At 43.8% G+C, this 13,890-nt stretch overlaps 1 protein-coding gene across 1 annotated transcript; it reads left to right on the top strand.

The window, feature by feature from the left end:
- Positions 1-2,042: 2,042 nt before the first annotated feature.
- On the top strand, positions 2,043-4,890 carry DKK1 (dickkopf WNT signaling pathway inhibitor 1). The gene is made up of 4 exons (XM_045877697.2): positions 2,043-2,459; positions 2,725-2,887; positions 4,007-4,150; positions 4,273-4,890. Exons 1-4 carry the CDS (start codon positions 2,214-2,216, stop codon positions 4,524-4,526), a joined length of 807 nt encoding a protein of 268 aa, XP_045733653.1. The 5' UTR covers positions 2,043-2,213; the 3' UTR covers positions 4,527-4,890.
- Positions 4,891-13,890: the final 9,000 nt, after the last annotated feature.

Raw genomic sequence — 13,890 nt, 5'->3', positions numbered from 1 at the left:
TAATATGACACCTAAAATCCCCTAGAGTTTTACCCTGTTATCCTCTAATACCTCTCCATCTAATACCAACTTCAGGTCAACTGAAGCTAGGGCCATATCTGCCCAAGAGAGACCTGGCTTATTGCTTATTCTCAATAAAGTGTTCCTTGACTTGTTTCTCAGGCTCATTTTAAAAAGAAAAAAATATATATAAGCAGCTTCCCCTTTGTTTCCAAGTTTCAGTTTGTGCCAAAAATTTCTAAAGTTGTAGCCAAGTCTAGATCATTGTATGTGTTAATAAAACCTAAAACAAAAAAATGTGGTATTTAATCCATATTAGAATTTCAAGAAGGAATTACCAATAAACCAGAGGAAATTTCATAGGACAGATGGGATTTGGGATGGGTGGGTGTAATTAGGCATTATTAAAGAATTGTTTGGAAGATGTTCTCAATAGGACCCCTGAAACCCAAGGAACTAGAACTCAGACCATTACAAACATTTTTTTTTTTTAACCCTTCCCCCTCTTAACTTTAGGATTATAGAACTTCAAGACTCTCATCAGCTGTTCTTAGTGGTGGTCCTGGTCGTGTATATAGGTCTATGTGTAGAGTATTAAGTACCATAGAGGTGAGGGAGCACAAAATTAATATATCCTAGTCTTTCTTATTCAACAATGATTATTTAGTCATCTCTTCCTTTTCTAAATTTGCACGGCAGTTGTCCATTTCCTGACATAACATCGACCTGTTATAAAAATAATTGCGGTACTTTATCTTTTATTATTACTATAATTAGGACAGTCTCCTAAGTATTTATACTCACTGCACCTACCCACCTCCCCCCAAGGGGAAACAATGCAGAGGGTAGCCCAAGGCTTCCCAGAGGCGTGCTTTTGTTAAAAAATTTCCACTGTATAAGCAGGACTTTACTATTTTTCTACACGGATCTAGAGGACTTCGAACTCACGTTCTGGCTCACTTTCAGTTTTCCTTTTCCTGCAGCTAGTCTCAACTCCCTGGAGGGGTGTTAGTCCCGGGTCCCGGGACGCTCTGACTTGGGAGCAGCTTCGCGATCTGGAATAGTCTGGAGGAAGTCAGGCGCTGAGCCCTAAGGCTCACTCCCCTGGCTGCGCTGACCCACCCCGAGCGGGGCCAGCAGGGAAGGACCACGAACCCAGCCCATGGACTCTACCGGTCTCGCTCTGGCCACTTTGATCTTGCGCGTCTGCCTAATCAAGTTCATCTACAGAGCGCGACTGCTCGCATTCAAAGAGCAACATTAAATAGTCTGATTATCGATACTCACTTCCCTCTTCCCTCCACCCCTGATCTAATTTCCCAACGCCAGTCTCTCGCCTCCCTCTCTAAACTTCCCATCAAAAGAGAATTAGTTCTTCTTCCTTCTTACCCCCGTTTGATGTGCAAATTTCATTCTCTTTACACATTTTTCTCGCGGTGGCGGCGGGAGGGGGGGCTGGGGTGTGGAGGAAGGAAAGGGGTGGGGGCGAAGCTGAACCAACTTAAACGGGGGACTTCACTCTAAATCTGCAAACCGAGGGTCTGAAAGGTTAATCAGCAACTTGCACCGGCCACCTGGCCCTCTCGCTGGGACGCTTCGAGACAGACTTTTGAGTTACCACTTGGGCTGTATTTCACCCCGAATGCTGTTTACGGTGCCCAATAAATAAGTAGGACTGGAATAAAGGAGACAGCAGAAAAGTGGTTTTGCAGAACATTACAATCCCGCTCTGAAAAGTACTTCCGAGCCCGCGAGTGAAACCCCTGCTGCAGGGGGCGGGCGCCGGGGTCCCAGGTTCCTCTCTCCGCGCGCCTTTGTGGACGCGGTCCGCGCTCGCGCTCCCCAACACCCGCGCCCCGAACCCGAGCTGGGCCAAGGGACCCGCCGCGCCAGGGAGGGCGGGCTGGGGAGGGCCAAGCCCCCCCACACACACACCTCGTGTACACACACACACCCTCCAGCCCCTCCCAGCGCTTTGAAATCCCATCCCTGCTTTGTTGTCTCCCCCGAGGGGCCAGGATGCTCGGAGCCCGCGGTATAAAGGCGGCCGCCGCAGCGGTGGCGGCGCAGAGCTGCGCCCGCAGTCGAGACTCGGGGAGCGCGGGAGGCGCTCGGAGCCCGGACTGCAGCCGTGCCGGCGCGGCCTCCAGGGACCAGCCTTGCAGAGGGACGTTCCTGCCTTCTCTCGGAGCCTTCCCCGGACAGCGTCTGCGATGCCGGCTCCGGGCGCAGTGGGAGCCGCCCGGGTCTTGGCCGCCCTGCTAGCGGCGGCCCTCTACAGTCACCTCCAGCTCGGAGTGAGTGCCACCTTGAACTCGGTTCTCGTCAATTCCAACGCCATCAAGAACCTGCCCCCGGCGCTGGGCGGCGCTGCGGGGCACCCGGGCTCCGCGGTCAGCGCGGCTCCCGGGATCCTGTACGAGGGCGGAAACAAGTACCAGACCATTGACAACTACCAGGTGAGCAGGGTCTCGGGGAACCCGGGACGCGGAGACCCCGAAGCGGGGGGGCGGGGGGGTGGTGGTGCTCAGATGGGGAGGAGCATGGAGAACGTGTTGAGTGTGTGCAGTGCAGGGCTCAGTCGGGAAGTTTGCGTCTGGGAGTCCTGGGAACACCAGCTTCGGAGAGGTGCGCGCAGAGGGCCGGTGACGAGCGTCGGGGTCCGGGAGCTTGGGGCCCTGGAGGCGCAGGTGCCTCACGCCCCTGCCTGGCCCCTCCCCGCAGCCGTACCCGTGCGCCGAGGACGAGGAGTGCAGCACGGAGGAGTACTGCGCCAGCCCCACCCGCGCAGGGGGCGCGGGCGCGCAAATCTGCCTCGCCTGCAGGAAGCGCCGAAAACGCTGCATGCGTCACGCTATGTGCTGCCCCGGGAATTACTGCAAAAATGGTGAGTCCGGCAGCTCCCTTTCGGACTCAGAGCGTCCCGCATTTGGCCTCCTACGGATGGGAGGAAAATGCTCCCGGCTTTGGGAACCCAGTGGCGCCACCTGCAAACGGGTGCTCAGCCTGCAGGGTTCCCCAGAAATCTTTGGAGTGCTTGATCTGGGATGTCGTGGAGCGCCTCCTCTTCCTCCGTGCCCCTGCCTGCTTAACAGGACTGCTTGCCACAGAGTGAACCCTTCCCTGAACATGAGTCCAGAGAGTACCTTGACATCAATTGAGAAAGATGGGGAGGAAGGTGAAACCAAGTATACAGAGAGCCCAAGGAAACCAGCACTGGCCTTAGCTGCCCTGTTTCTCTTGGTGTCTCCCAGGGCTCTACCACGCTGGCCTCCTTCTCCTGGTCCCTGTTAAAACTGATGTCAGCCAGAAGACAGTGATTTAGCTATCCGTGCTGGCCACCCTTAAGGGGGATCTTGATAGGCATCCTGGTTTCCGAATCCATCCCCCTGCCCCCAACCTCCTGCTACCTTAAAATAAGTCCTCCGCCCTGGACCACAGATCCACTAAAATTTAATGTCTCAAAGAGAGAGGCTCAGCCAGCCAAAGAAGTCTCCAGAAATAAGCTTGAGGCTGGCGACCCTCTTTAGGACCCAGTAATACTCGGGGCTGAACTAACTCAATCTCTGTAATATAGAAATTATACAGTGAAGTAACTGGTGGGTGAGATTGTAATCTTCCAGGCAGCTGGTGTTGCGTTTGCTTAACTTGGTCTGCCGGTATCCATATAGCACCGAGGGCAGAGAAGTTATTTTTAAAAAATTTAAGTGACTAGTTTTATTTCTTACCCCAAGGGTGATATTAACATGGGCAGAAATCTCACTGCCACTACCACAGTTGGTAGGAAGGTGTTTTAAATAGCTGTATTGGAGATGTTGCATTGATGCTTCTGTCCATCTGGGGAGTTTTGCATTAACACTAGGGAGGAAGTTTGGCTTGTGTTTAAAATAATGTCCCCACAACGAGGCATCTCAAGGTGGTGTAGGCATAAGAGACTGCCACGGTCAAGGCTCTTGGTAGTTAACTCCCGGCTGTAATGTGTTACTACTGTCTCCTGCTTCCTTAGGGATATGTATGCCTTCTGATCACAATCCTTTCCATCGAGGGGAAATCGAAGAAACCATTCTCGAAAGTGTTGGTAACGATCACAGCACCGTGGATGGGTATTCCAGAAGAACCACGCTGTCTTCAAAACTGTATCATACCAAAGGTAAAGGACCTTACTGTTCATTCTTTGTTAGCACGTCGGGAGTGTCTTATGGGATTTTCTTCATGAAATAATGCAGACCTGGCAGTAACCGTGTACTTTCCCTACTGTCCCCTCCTTTCCAGGGCAAGAAGGCTCGGTCTGTCTCCGATCATCAGACTGTGCCACAGGGCTGTGTTGTGCTAGACACTTCTGGTCCAAGATCTGTAAACCTGTCCTCAAAGAAGGTCAAGTGTGCACCAAGCACAGGAGAAAAGGCTCCCACGGGCTGGAGATATTCCAGCGCTGTTACTGTGGAGACGGTCTGTCTTGCCGGATACAGAAAGATCACCATCAAGCCAGCAACTCTTCCAGACTCCACACCTGTCAGAGACACTAAGCCAGCCGTCCGAACACCGTGGACTCCTTTGCTATAGTAGATGCTCTGAAAACTGTGTGTGACTTTTATCAGCTCAATCCTAAAGGATGTACAAATTCTGTGGTTATGATTAAGCATTCCAATAATACCTTCTGAAAATCTGGAGTGTTAAGAGCTTTGTTTCTTTATGGAACTCCCCTATCATTGATTGCAGTAAATTACTGTGTTGTAAATTCTCAGTGTGGCACTTACCTGTAAATGCAACAAAACTTAATTATTTTTCTAAAGGTGCTGCATTGTCTATTGTTTCTCGTTATGTAAATTTTTGTACACATTGATTATCTTGACTCTAATATTCTATATTGAAATAAATAATTTCAGCTTATACTTCTTAAATGCTTAAACCCTTCCCTTTTACTTCTAGACTCTAGAACGCAAGCTTTTGGAATGACAAATGATAGGTATCTAAACTTGATCATGGAAATACTAGCTTATTTTCTGAAATGTACTATCTCAGTACTTAGATTACATTTATGTCTAGGCTGTGATAGTCCTTGAAATAAAATTTAACATTTAATACTACACAATGTTACAAGTATAGATAAATTTTGGCACTGTGCTCTTAGAGGGGTATGTGTTTGTGTGTATATGTGTTCTAAAGGGATGGAAAGGACCTGTTTCAAGATGATCAGAGGAAGATACTGTCTAAATGTAAGACAGTGTTGGTCAATTCTAGAGTAATTTTAAGAAATGTGTTCTCTGCTGACAAACTCACAATCATGGTGCAATCATGAGATTGAATCTTACATTACTACTTTCAAAAACAGCTTCAAATAAATTAATATCTACCCAAATGGTTAATAACTTGAGCAATAAAGGAAATTTCCTACAAAATACCAGAGCAAAGTACTGGGTGGTTAGCAGAAAGGGTGTGTGTGTGTGTGTGTGTGTGTAAATACAGTTGAGAAACACATGCAGATTTTGTACCAAATTATTCAGTTTGAAGGATCTTAACTACTATTTCATGCCAGGAAGACTTGTTCTAATTACTTTGATTTTAAGAGAATTATATAAAAACTGCAAATCCTCTCTCATACCTGTATTTCCTTCCCTTACTAGGTAAGGTGAATATTTCCCTTTTTTCCTTAAATCTGTTGATTAGAAGGAGGGTAGAGATAAATTGTTATTAAAAAACAAAACAAAACAAAACAAATGAGATCTAAAGTGGCTTTGCATTTGCACTTGCCAGGTTTGGCATCAGCAAATCCGAGACCAGGGAAGAGGGAAGCATGCAGTCCCAATTTCACTTACTCTATAATATTCTAAAAGTCGGTATCAAAAAAAAAAAAAAAAAATCACAAAATGCTGGGTTTAAGGCACTCCAGAGGACAAGGACTGATCAACTGTCCACAAAGTTTCCTTCAATAACACAGATGTCCAAGAATGTTGTTTTTGTCTTCCTGGAAGTGGTTCAATTTCAAGGGGCTTAGCCAAGGAGACACAAGGTTTGGTTGGTTCTTCCCTAACAAGGCGGCTGGCAGGATGTCTGTTGTTCTGTTCCCTTTTGTCTGCAAGTTTCAGCCTCCACACCCTGGAGAAACTTGCTTTTTCTACATGTGCCTATTAGCTGACTTGCCAATTCCAAGCCCTGCCATCTCCGATAAAGCACAATAGAGGAGGGGAAACAGGAAACCCTTTCTTCAAAAAGAAAGAAGGGCCTCTGTTTTAAGAGGGGGAAAGAAGCAATCATTTAAAAGGCCTCAGTTAGGAGATCCTTTCCTCTCTCCAGGAGCCAACCTCCATGGCCAGAGACCCTCCGTCTCTGCCCACTTCAGCAATGTTCCTTCCTTGATGCTCCCCATCTTGTGACAGGGGTGGGAGAATAAGAAACCAACCAAGCAGTGACACTTCTTCCTATCGAGGCAGAAGTTAGGAAGGGATTTCCACCCAAAGGAAGTTCTGCACATTTATAAAGGTGTAAAGAATATCAAGAAAACTGTAGATACTTCATTAGCTAGTAAGGCAGATATAATACAAATTCAAAAAATGATCACTTAAAGATCTTGGACCTTTTAGATGGTGGTGCCTCAATGTGTTTATGATTTTTACTTTCAAACAATTTGAATGGAAAATACATGAACTTGGGAATGCATTCACAGGCTATTTTATCAAAGGGAAGCATACTCTACATGTGTCCTTGCATCTTGCTCTTTTTGTGTCTTGCAAATCATTCTATGTATACATGGAAAGGTGCCTCGTTCCCTTAATGGTTGCATTGTGTGTGTAGGATGTTGGGATGGCTATGCCATAATCTATTTGGAGTCATCATGGAGACATTTTAATTATTTCCAGTGTTTTTGCTTTAAGATATTATGCCGCAAGCACAGAATTTTGTGTACTTGTGCTGGTATAGTTGGTAGGATAAAATAATGACTAATTTTGGGGCACCTGGGTGGCTCAGTGAGTGAAATGTCTGACTTCAGCTCAGGTCATGGTCCCAGGGTTCTGGGATCGAGCCCCGCACCGGGCTCCCTGCTCCGCGGGAAGCCTGCGTCTCCCTCTCCCACTCTCCCTGCTTGTGTTCCCTCTCTCACTGTGTCTCTGTCAAATAAATAAAATCTTTAAAAAAAAAAAAAAGTAATGACTAAATTTTGAAGCGAAATATGAAATAAAGCCTGCTTTCTGTAGCTACTCATACGGGAGGGCTTGGGCAAACTGTGGATGCCTGCTTATCACTGATATAGTCATGATTAAACTCTGAGTTGTATCAAAGGAGGAAGAGGGAAATACAGGCTTATCCTAAGGATCTGACAGTAATCTCTGGCATTCAGTGAAAGGTAGAGTTGCTCTAATTCCTTTGAATTTAAAATAATTATTAAATAAAATTCCAAGCAAGTCTTTTCATCCTTTTTTCTTGGTTTACTGTAAGAGTTTAATTTTCACGTTTTGTTTAACCCGAACTCTATTGATAGGAGAATGGGGATGTATTGTTTAAAAGAAAAACCACAAATATGCAGCCTCAATAGAGTTATTCATAATTCAGCCGATCAAACCCCTTTATGGATTTTTCCCATGGTAAATCAAATTGCACTAATTAAACCATGGAATTAGTAATGTAATTACACAATTACAAATTTTATTAGTTTCAGTATTTTAAGGTTTATTTAAGTAATCTCTACACCCAACATGGGGCTCAAACTCACGACCCCGAGATCAAGAGTCACATACTCAACTGAAGCCAGCCAGAGGCCCCAAGATCCAGTATTTCTTTTATTTATTTATTTATTTATTTATTTATTTATTTATTTATTAATTAATTTATTTATTTGACAGAGAGAGACACAGTGAGAGAGGGAACACAAGCAGGGGAAGTGGGAGAGGGAGAAGCAGGCTTCCCGCGGAGCAGAGAGCCCGATGCGGGGCTCGATCCCAGGACCCTGGGACCATGACCTGAGCCGAAGGCAGACGCTTTAACCGACTGAGCCACCCAGGCGCCCCAAGATCCAGTATTTCTATTACATCATCAAATTAGCAGTCAGTGCCACTTACGAAAATTTCAGGTTAAATCATTAACTTTTCCTTCACTTTTATTTTTTTAATTTACACTTTTAAACTAGCTATATTATCTAACTTTATCATGCTACCAACTTTTGTAACTATTTAAAAAAGAAACCTACTTATTTGAGAGAGAGTGAGCACAGCAGGGGGAGTGGCAGGCAGAGGGAGAAGCAGGCTCCCAGTTGAGCAGGGAGCCCGACATGGGGCTCAATCCCAGGACCCCGGGGGATCACGACCTGAGTCGAAGGCAGACGCTTAACCGACTGAGCCCCTTAAAAGAGTTTGAGAGAGAAATGGACAGCGTTACCGTTTGGCTTATAAAATGTGTTCCACTGAGTTCTGGATTACAATTTTCATTACTTTGAAAATACTAATCAGAGTGTAGTACCAAAATAGAAAATAAATGCATTATTTATCTGTACACTGCAAGAGCAGAAAATAAGTGTATCTAATTTAGGCATCTGATGTCTGTGCAAATGGTTGTATGCATGGGCTTTTAGGTTTGTCCTAATGCAACTGCTTAGAAGTAGTCAATTATATCAAAAATGTGCGATTACAATACAGTTAATGATAATCTTAACTCAATAAATGTGCATTGAGCCTGCTTTGCTTGGTGGGCACTGTGCCAGCATTTTAAAAGACATACACAACACTTTCTCCAGGAGCTAACTGGTTAGCAAGGGAGACAGCAAACAATTAGGGCTGAGAAGTGGTTCAGGACAGTGCTTAGAAACACAGCCTCTGGGGTCGGATAAACCTGAATTGAATCATGACTCCCTTGGTTTCCAGCTGCATGTTGTTGGACAAAGGAGATCTATCACCTCCTTGATGATATGGAGGGAATTCCAGCTTTAGAGTGTAGGTGTAAGGAAAAATGCATGCATTGTAAAAATATTTAGCATTAAGTCTAGCTCATGGTAAGCACTCAATTTTAGGTCTTTACTATTAGACAATAAAACCTATAAATTTTATTGTAGAATACTGTATTATATATATTATATATAGTAATACCTGAAATTTATAGGCTAGATATATTCATACCTGAAATAGATTTAGAAGTAATTAGCCTGTAGGTGCTCATAAAAAGCTTTAGGAACACAGTGGTCTATCAACCATCTTCTCAAGGTCCTTTTATTTCGAAGAAGAGAAACCATTTAAACCAGAGAAGGTAAATAAAATCTTAAAAAAAAAAAAAAAAAGAGTCAGTTGCTCAACCGACTGAGCCATCCAGACACCTCTAAGGGGCGCCTGGGTGGCTCAGTTAGTTAAGCATCTGCCTTCAGCTCAGGTTGTGATCCCGGGGTCCTGGGATTGAGCCCCGCATCGGGCTCCCTGCTCGGCAGGAAGCCTGCTTCTCCCTCTCCCACTCCCCCTGCTTGTGTTCCCTCTCGGTCTCTGTCAATTAAATAAATAAAATCTTTAAAAAAAAATGAATAAACCAGAGAAGGTAAAAAGGAGATGTGGGTTGGAATGATAAGTCATTAAAAAAATAAAAATAAAAAAATCAGCATGGAAATCACTTTGCAGACTGGCTTCATTAGCTTGCTAATGATTTCTGCTCTGCTATAATTAACCATGCCTATGGCTGGTCATAGGGACAGACTTCCATCCCCATTATGAGTGACATTTCAGCTCAGGTCAGGTCAGCAAACAGCTTCATCTCTCAGACTCTGAGACTGATTCCTGCACTAGGTTCTGACTGGCTTAACTTTCATCAGGGATCCGCCTCTGGTCCAGTTGGCTAGCTCAGCTACCCTAATTTTTATTTTACTTTATTTTATTTATTTATAGTGTGCATGATGTGGGACTCCATCCCAGGGACATCCCAGGATCGTGACCTGAGCCGAAGGCAGATGCTTCACTGACTGAGCCCCCCGGGTGCCCCTTGGCTATAGTGATCTAACAATGCCAACTACATCCAGTCCACCTGGGACAGGAACACTGGGGGTTCTGCAAGGAGGAGCATGTAGGAGCAGGTATCACAGGCCAAGTCTACCACGTACTAGTTCAGAAGGATGAGAAGGAGTTCACAAAGTAGAAAAAGATGGATACTGGAGACAGAAGAAGCAACGTGAGCCAAATTGTGAAGCTATGAAAATAAAAATGCAGCCATGTCAAGGGCCAGTAATTCACTGCGATTAGGGTGTTGGTATCAGAGAGGAAGGCTTTTCTGATTTTTTATTTTGTTATCCCGGAAAAAAGAAACAAAAACTCTTCATTTTCAGCAACAGTTACCATATTAGGTGGTGATGAGAGTGGCAGACAAGATGTTTGAGACACAATTTGTCTCCAAAGATTACTAGTCTGTCCTCAAAAGACAGAGGGTTTGTTTTGGGGCTTGGGGGTGTTTTTTGCCCCCCCCCAAAAAAGTTATAAAATAAGGAGGACATTACTTCATTCCCAGCAAGACTTGGTCATATTAGGTGGAGTTGGAGTTCAAGAAAGTATATTTCATACAATTATCTTTCTGACTGCTGTAATTAACAGCTTTCACGAATCAGATTTTTTGCCCAGAAGTTATAATTAAAATAACATGACACAGTCTCTAGATGTTAGTGAATATAAAATGACATGGGAAGTACAGTGGCAAGCAACCACTGCAATTATAAACTATTAAGCAAATTCTGTAGAAGTAAAATCAGCTGAAGACATGGCTGGCCACCATCGCTCCCTAATACGTTTCACAATATTGCACAATAATATCATCCTCATGAGAAATTACTTTTAGAAAGACTTCTATTTAAATAGTTCATGATCTGTGTCACTCAAGTGTAAACTAAACGCAGGAAATGATACTTAGTTCTGACTACACCCAATAAAAGGCTTTTACACAACAAAGGAAACCGTCAAAACTAAAAGGCAACCTACTGAATGGGAGAACATATTTGCAAATGCCATATCCAACAAGAGGTTAGTATCCAAAATATATGAAAAACTTATACAAGTCACATAAAAAAAAAAAAACCCAAATAATCTAATTAAAAATGGACAGAGAACCTGAATAGATATTTTTCCAAAGACGACATCCAGATGGCCAACAGACACACGGAAAGCTGCTCAGTATCACTCATCATCAGGGAAATGCAAATAAAACCACAAGGAGATATCACCTCACACCTGTCTGAACGGCTAGTATCAAAAAAACAATAAATAACTAGTGTTGGTGAGAGTGTGGCAAAACGGGAGTCCTCGTGTACTGTTGGTGGGAATATAAACTGGTGCAGCCACTGTGGAAGGCAGTACGGAGGTCCTCAAAAAGCTCAAAATAGAACACCATCCAATCCCATAATTCAACTTCTTTTTTTTTTTTAAAGATTTTATTTATTTATTTGAGACAGAGAGAATGAGATACAGAGAGCATGAGAGGGAGGGGGGTCAGAGGGAGAAGCAGACTCCCTGCCGAGCAGGGAGCCCGATGTGGGACTCGATCCCTGGACTCCAGGATCATGACCTGAGCCGAAGGCAGTTGCTCAACCAACTGAGCCACCCAGGCGCCCCCATAATTCAACTTCTGAATATTTGCCCCAAGAAAATGAAAACACTAAATCGAAGATCCATGCCCCCATGTCCCGCAGCTTTGTTTACGATAGCCAAATATGGAAGTCAAGTGGCAATCAAGACATGAATGGAGAAAGAAGTGGTATATTCGCACAATGGAAGTTCACGGAGCCATCAAAAAGAACGAAATCTTACCCTTCGCGGCAAAAGGAATGGACTTAAAGAGTATGATGCTAAACAAAATGAGTCAGACCAAGAAAGACAAAATTCCACATGATTTCACTTACATGTGGAATCTAAAAAACAAATGAACAAACAAAAAAACCCAGACTCTTAAATACAGAGAACAAATTGATTGTTGCCAGAAGGGAGATGGCGGGGGGCTGTGGGGGTGGTTGGTGGTTAAATGGGTGAAATGGTGATGGGGATGAAGAGGGACAAACTTCCAGCTACAAAACAAGTCAGTCATGGAGATGAAAAGTATAGCGCAGGGAATACAGTAAAATTGTAATTATGATGTATGGTGACTACATTTATCATGGTGAGCACTGAGCACTGAATAGTAATAGAATAAATGTTCCATCTAAAACTAATATAACATTGCATCGACTATAATCCCATAATATAAGAGAGTCAGCACACGTGCAGAAAATGGGGCCCTCTCACACACACTGCTAGTAAGAACTGCAGTTGGAATTACCTTCCTGAAAGAAAATTTGGCAGGTGTTTTAAAAATCTGAACACTGATGCATCAACTTTAGAAATTCCTTTTAAGAACAGAATCATGGGGGCGCCTGGGTGGCTCAGTTGGTTAAGCATCTGCCTTCGGCTCAGGTCATGATCCCAGGGTCCTGGGATCGAGCCCCGCACCAGGCTCCCCGCTCCGTGGGAAGCCTGCTTCTCCCTCTCCCACTCCCCCTGCTTGTGTTCCTGATCTCGCAGTCTCTCTGTCAAATAAATAAAATCTTTAAACAAACAAAAAAAGAACAGAATCATGGATGCATACAAAAATCTGTCCACACTGACATTACATTGGCGAAACTTCAAAATGAATTTGATGTCACATGAGAATGGTTTAGGTGATTTACAATCGGTCCTTAAAATATTCTATATTCATTAAAATTACCTGGAGAAATTATCCTAATTCTCCCATGTTAGTACATTTGAGGTGGGGGGGAAGCATATTATAGAACATACAGAGTATGATCTGAGTTACTTGTGATACAAAAGAGCTAAGTGTAGAGGACCATCTCTGGAAGGTGGAATTCTGAGAACTATTTAATCTATTATTTCCCATTTTTCTGAATAATCAGGCAGCGATTACCATTAGTAGTAATTCTAAAGGTAGGACAGACACTTGCATTTTCCTTGTGAACTGTTGTACACATTAAACAGATATGTTGACGTAGCCCATTTGGATTAGAAAAGTTATCAACAGGGTAGAGTTACTTCTTCCTCTATCTCCCAAAAACTACAGAAAAGAAAAATACCCTTCCTTTGTTGACCAAACTCTTTTCCATTCAAGGAATACGGACTGGGAGAACCAAATCTGGTACAGGGAAGACCTATGACAAGTATTTGTCGAATGAAGGAACCGAGGAAGGAAAAATAGGAATATCTGTGCAAATTTCAGTAAAATTACAGCAAAACATACTTAAAAAGTATTTTTAAAATATCCAGAAGAAGGAATAGGGAGTAGGTGAAAGAAAAACCTCACTATGTAGTATAAACTTTTTCCCCTTAAGCTGTATCGTGATGAGATGTTGGATACAGTCCATCAATCACACACAAATGGCCATAGCAGGACATGGTCTTTCGACATCTTGGTTGCTGAGAAAAATCTCTCCTTCCTCCTTGTGACAATATAGTTGATACTCCCAGACAGTGTGGCTTCTAATCTCACAGGAAGGGGGACTGAGATGTATAGCTCATTTGAACAGAAAGCTAGAGACAAGGAAGAGGATGGACATTCTTTATCCAGGGAGCTCGGCACATTTCACAGTTCAATCGCCCATCTCCCCTTCTCAATCAGGGAACAGCAGGTGCTGCTACGTCCTCACACGCACGTGGCTATTGCAGAAAATTTGATAACAAACAGAAAGCTACAACTCCCACTTTTCTAAGACCGAGTTCCCTTTTTTGGCAAAATTCAGACACAGGGCAATTATTTTCTTACATTAAACGCTGCATTCAACAACTTTCTCCTTGCTGCTCATACCACCACTCTTGTCTTAAGGAACCCTATACCTGGTTTCCTACATCCCTTTTCTTTCCCTTACTCTTTCCATCAGGTTTTTTTTTTTTTTATTCTAATTATCTAATCTTTTGC

Source organism: Mirounga angustirostris, unplaced genomic scaffold (assembly GCF_029215605.1).
Source record: "Mirounga angustirostris isolate CCGP_5_RB_7025 unplaced genomic scaffold, mMirAng1.0.hap1 SCAF_6, whole genome shotgun sequence".
Taxonomy (NCBI): Eukaryota; Metazoa; Chordata; class Mammalia; order Carnivora; family Phocidae; genus Mirounga; species Mirounga angustirostris.
The sequence above is the reverse complement of the archived record's forward strand: the minus strand, read 5'-3'. Positions and strand labels throughout refer to the sequence as shown.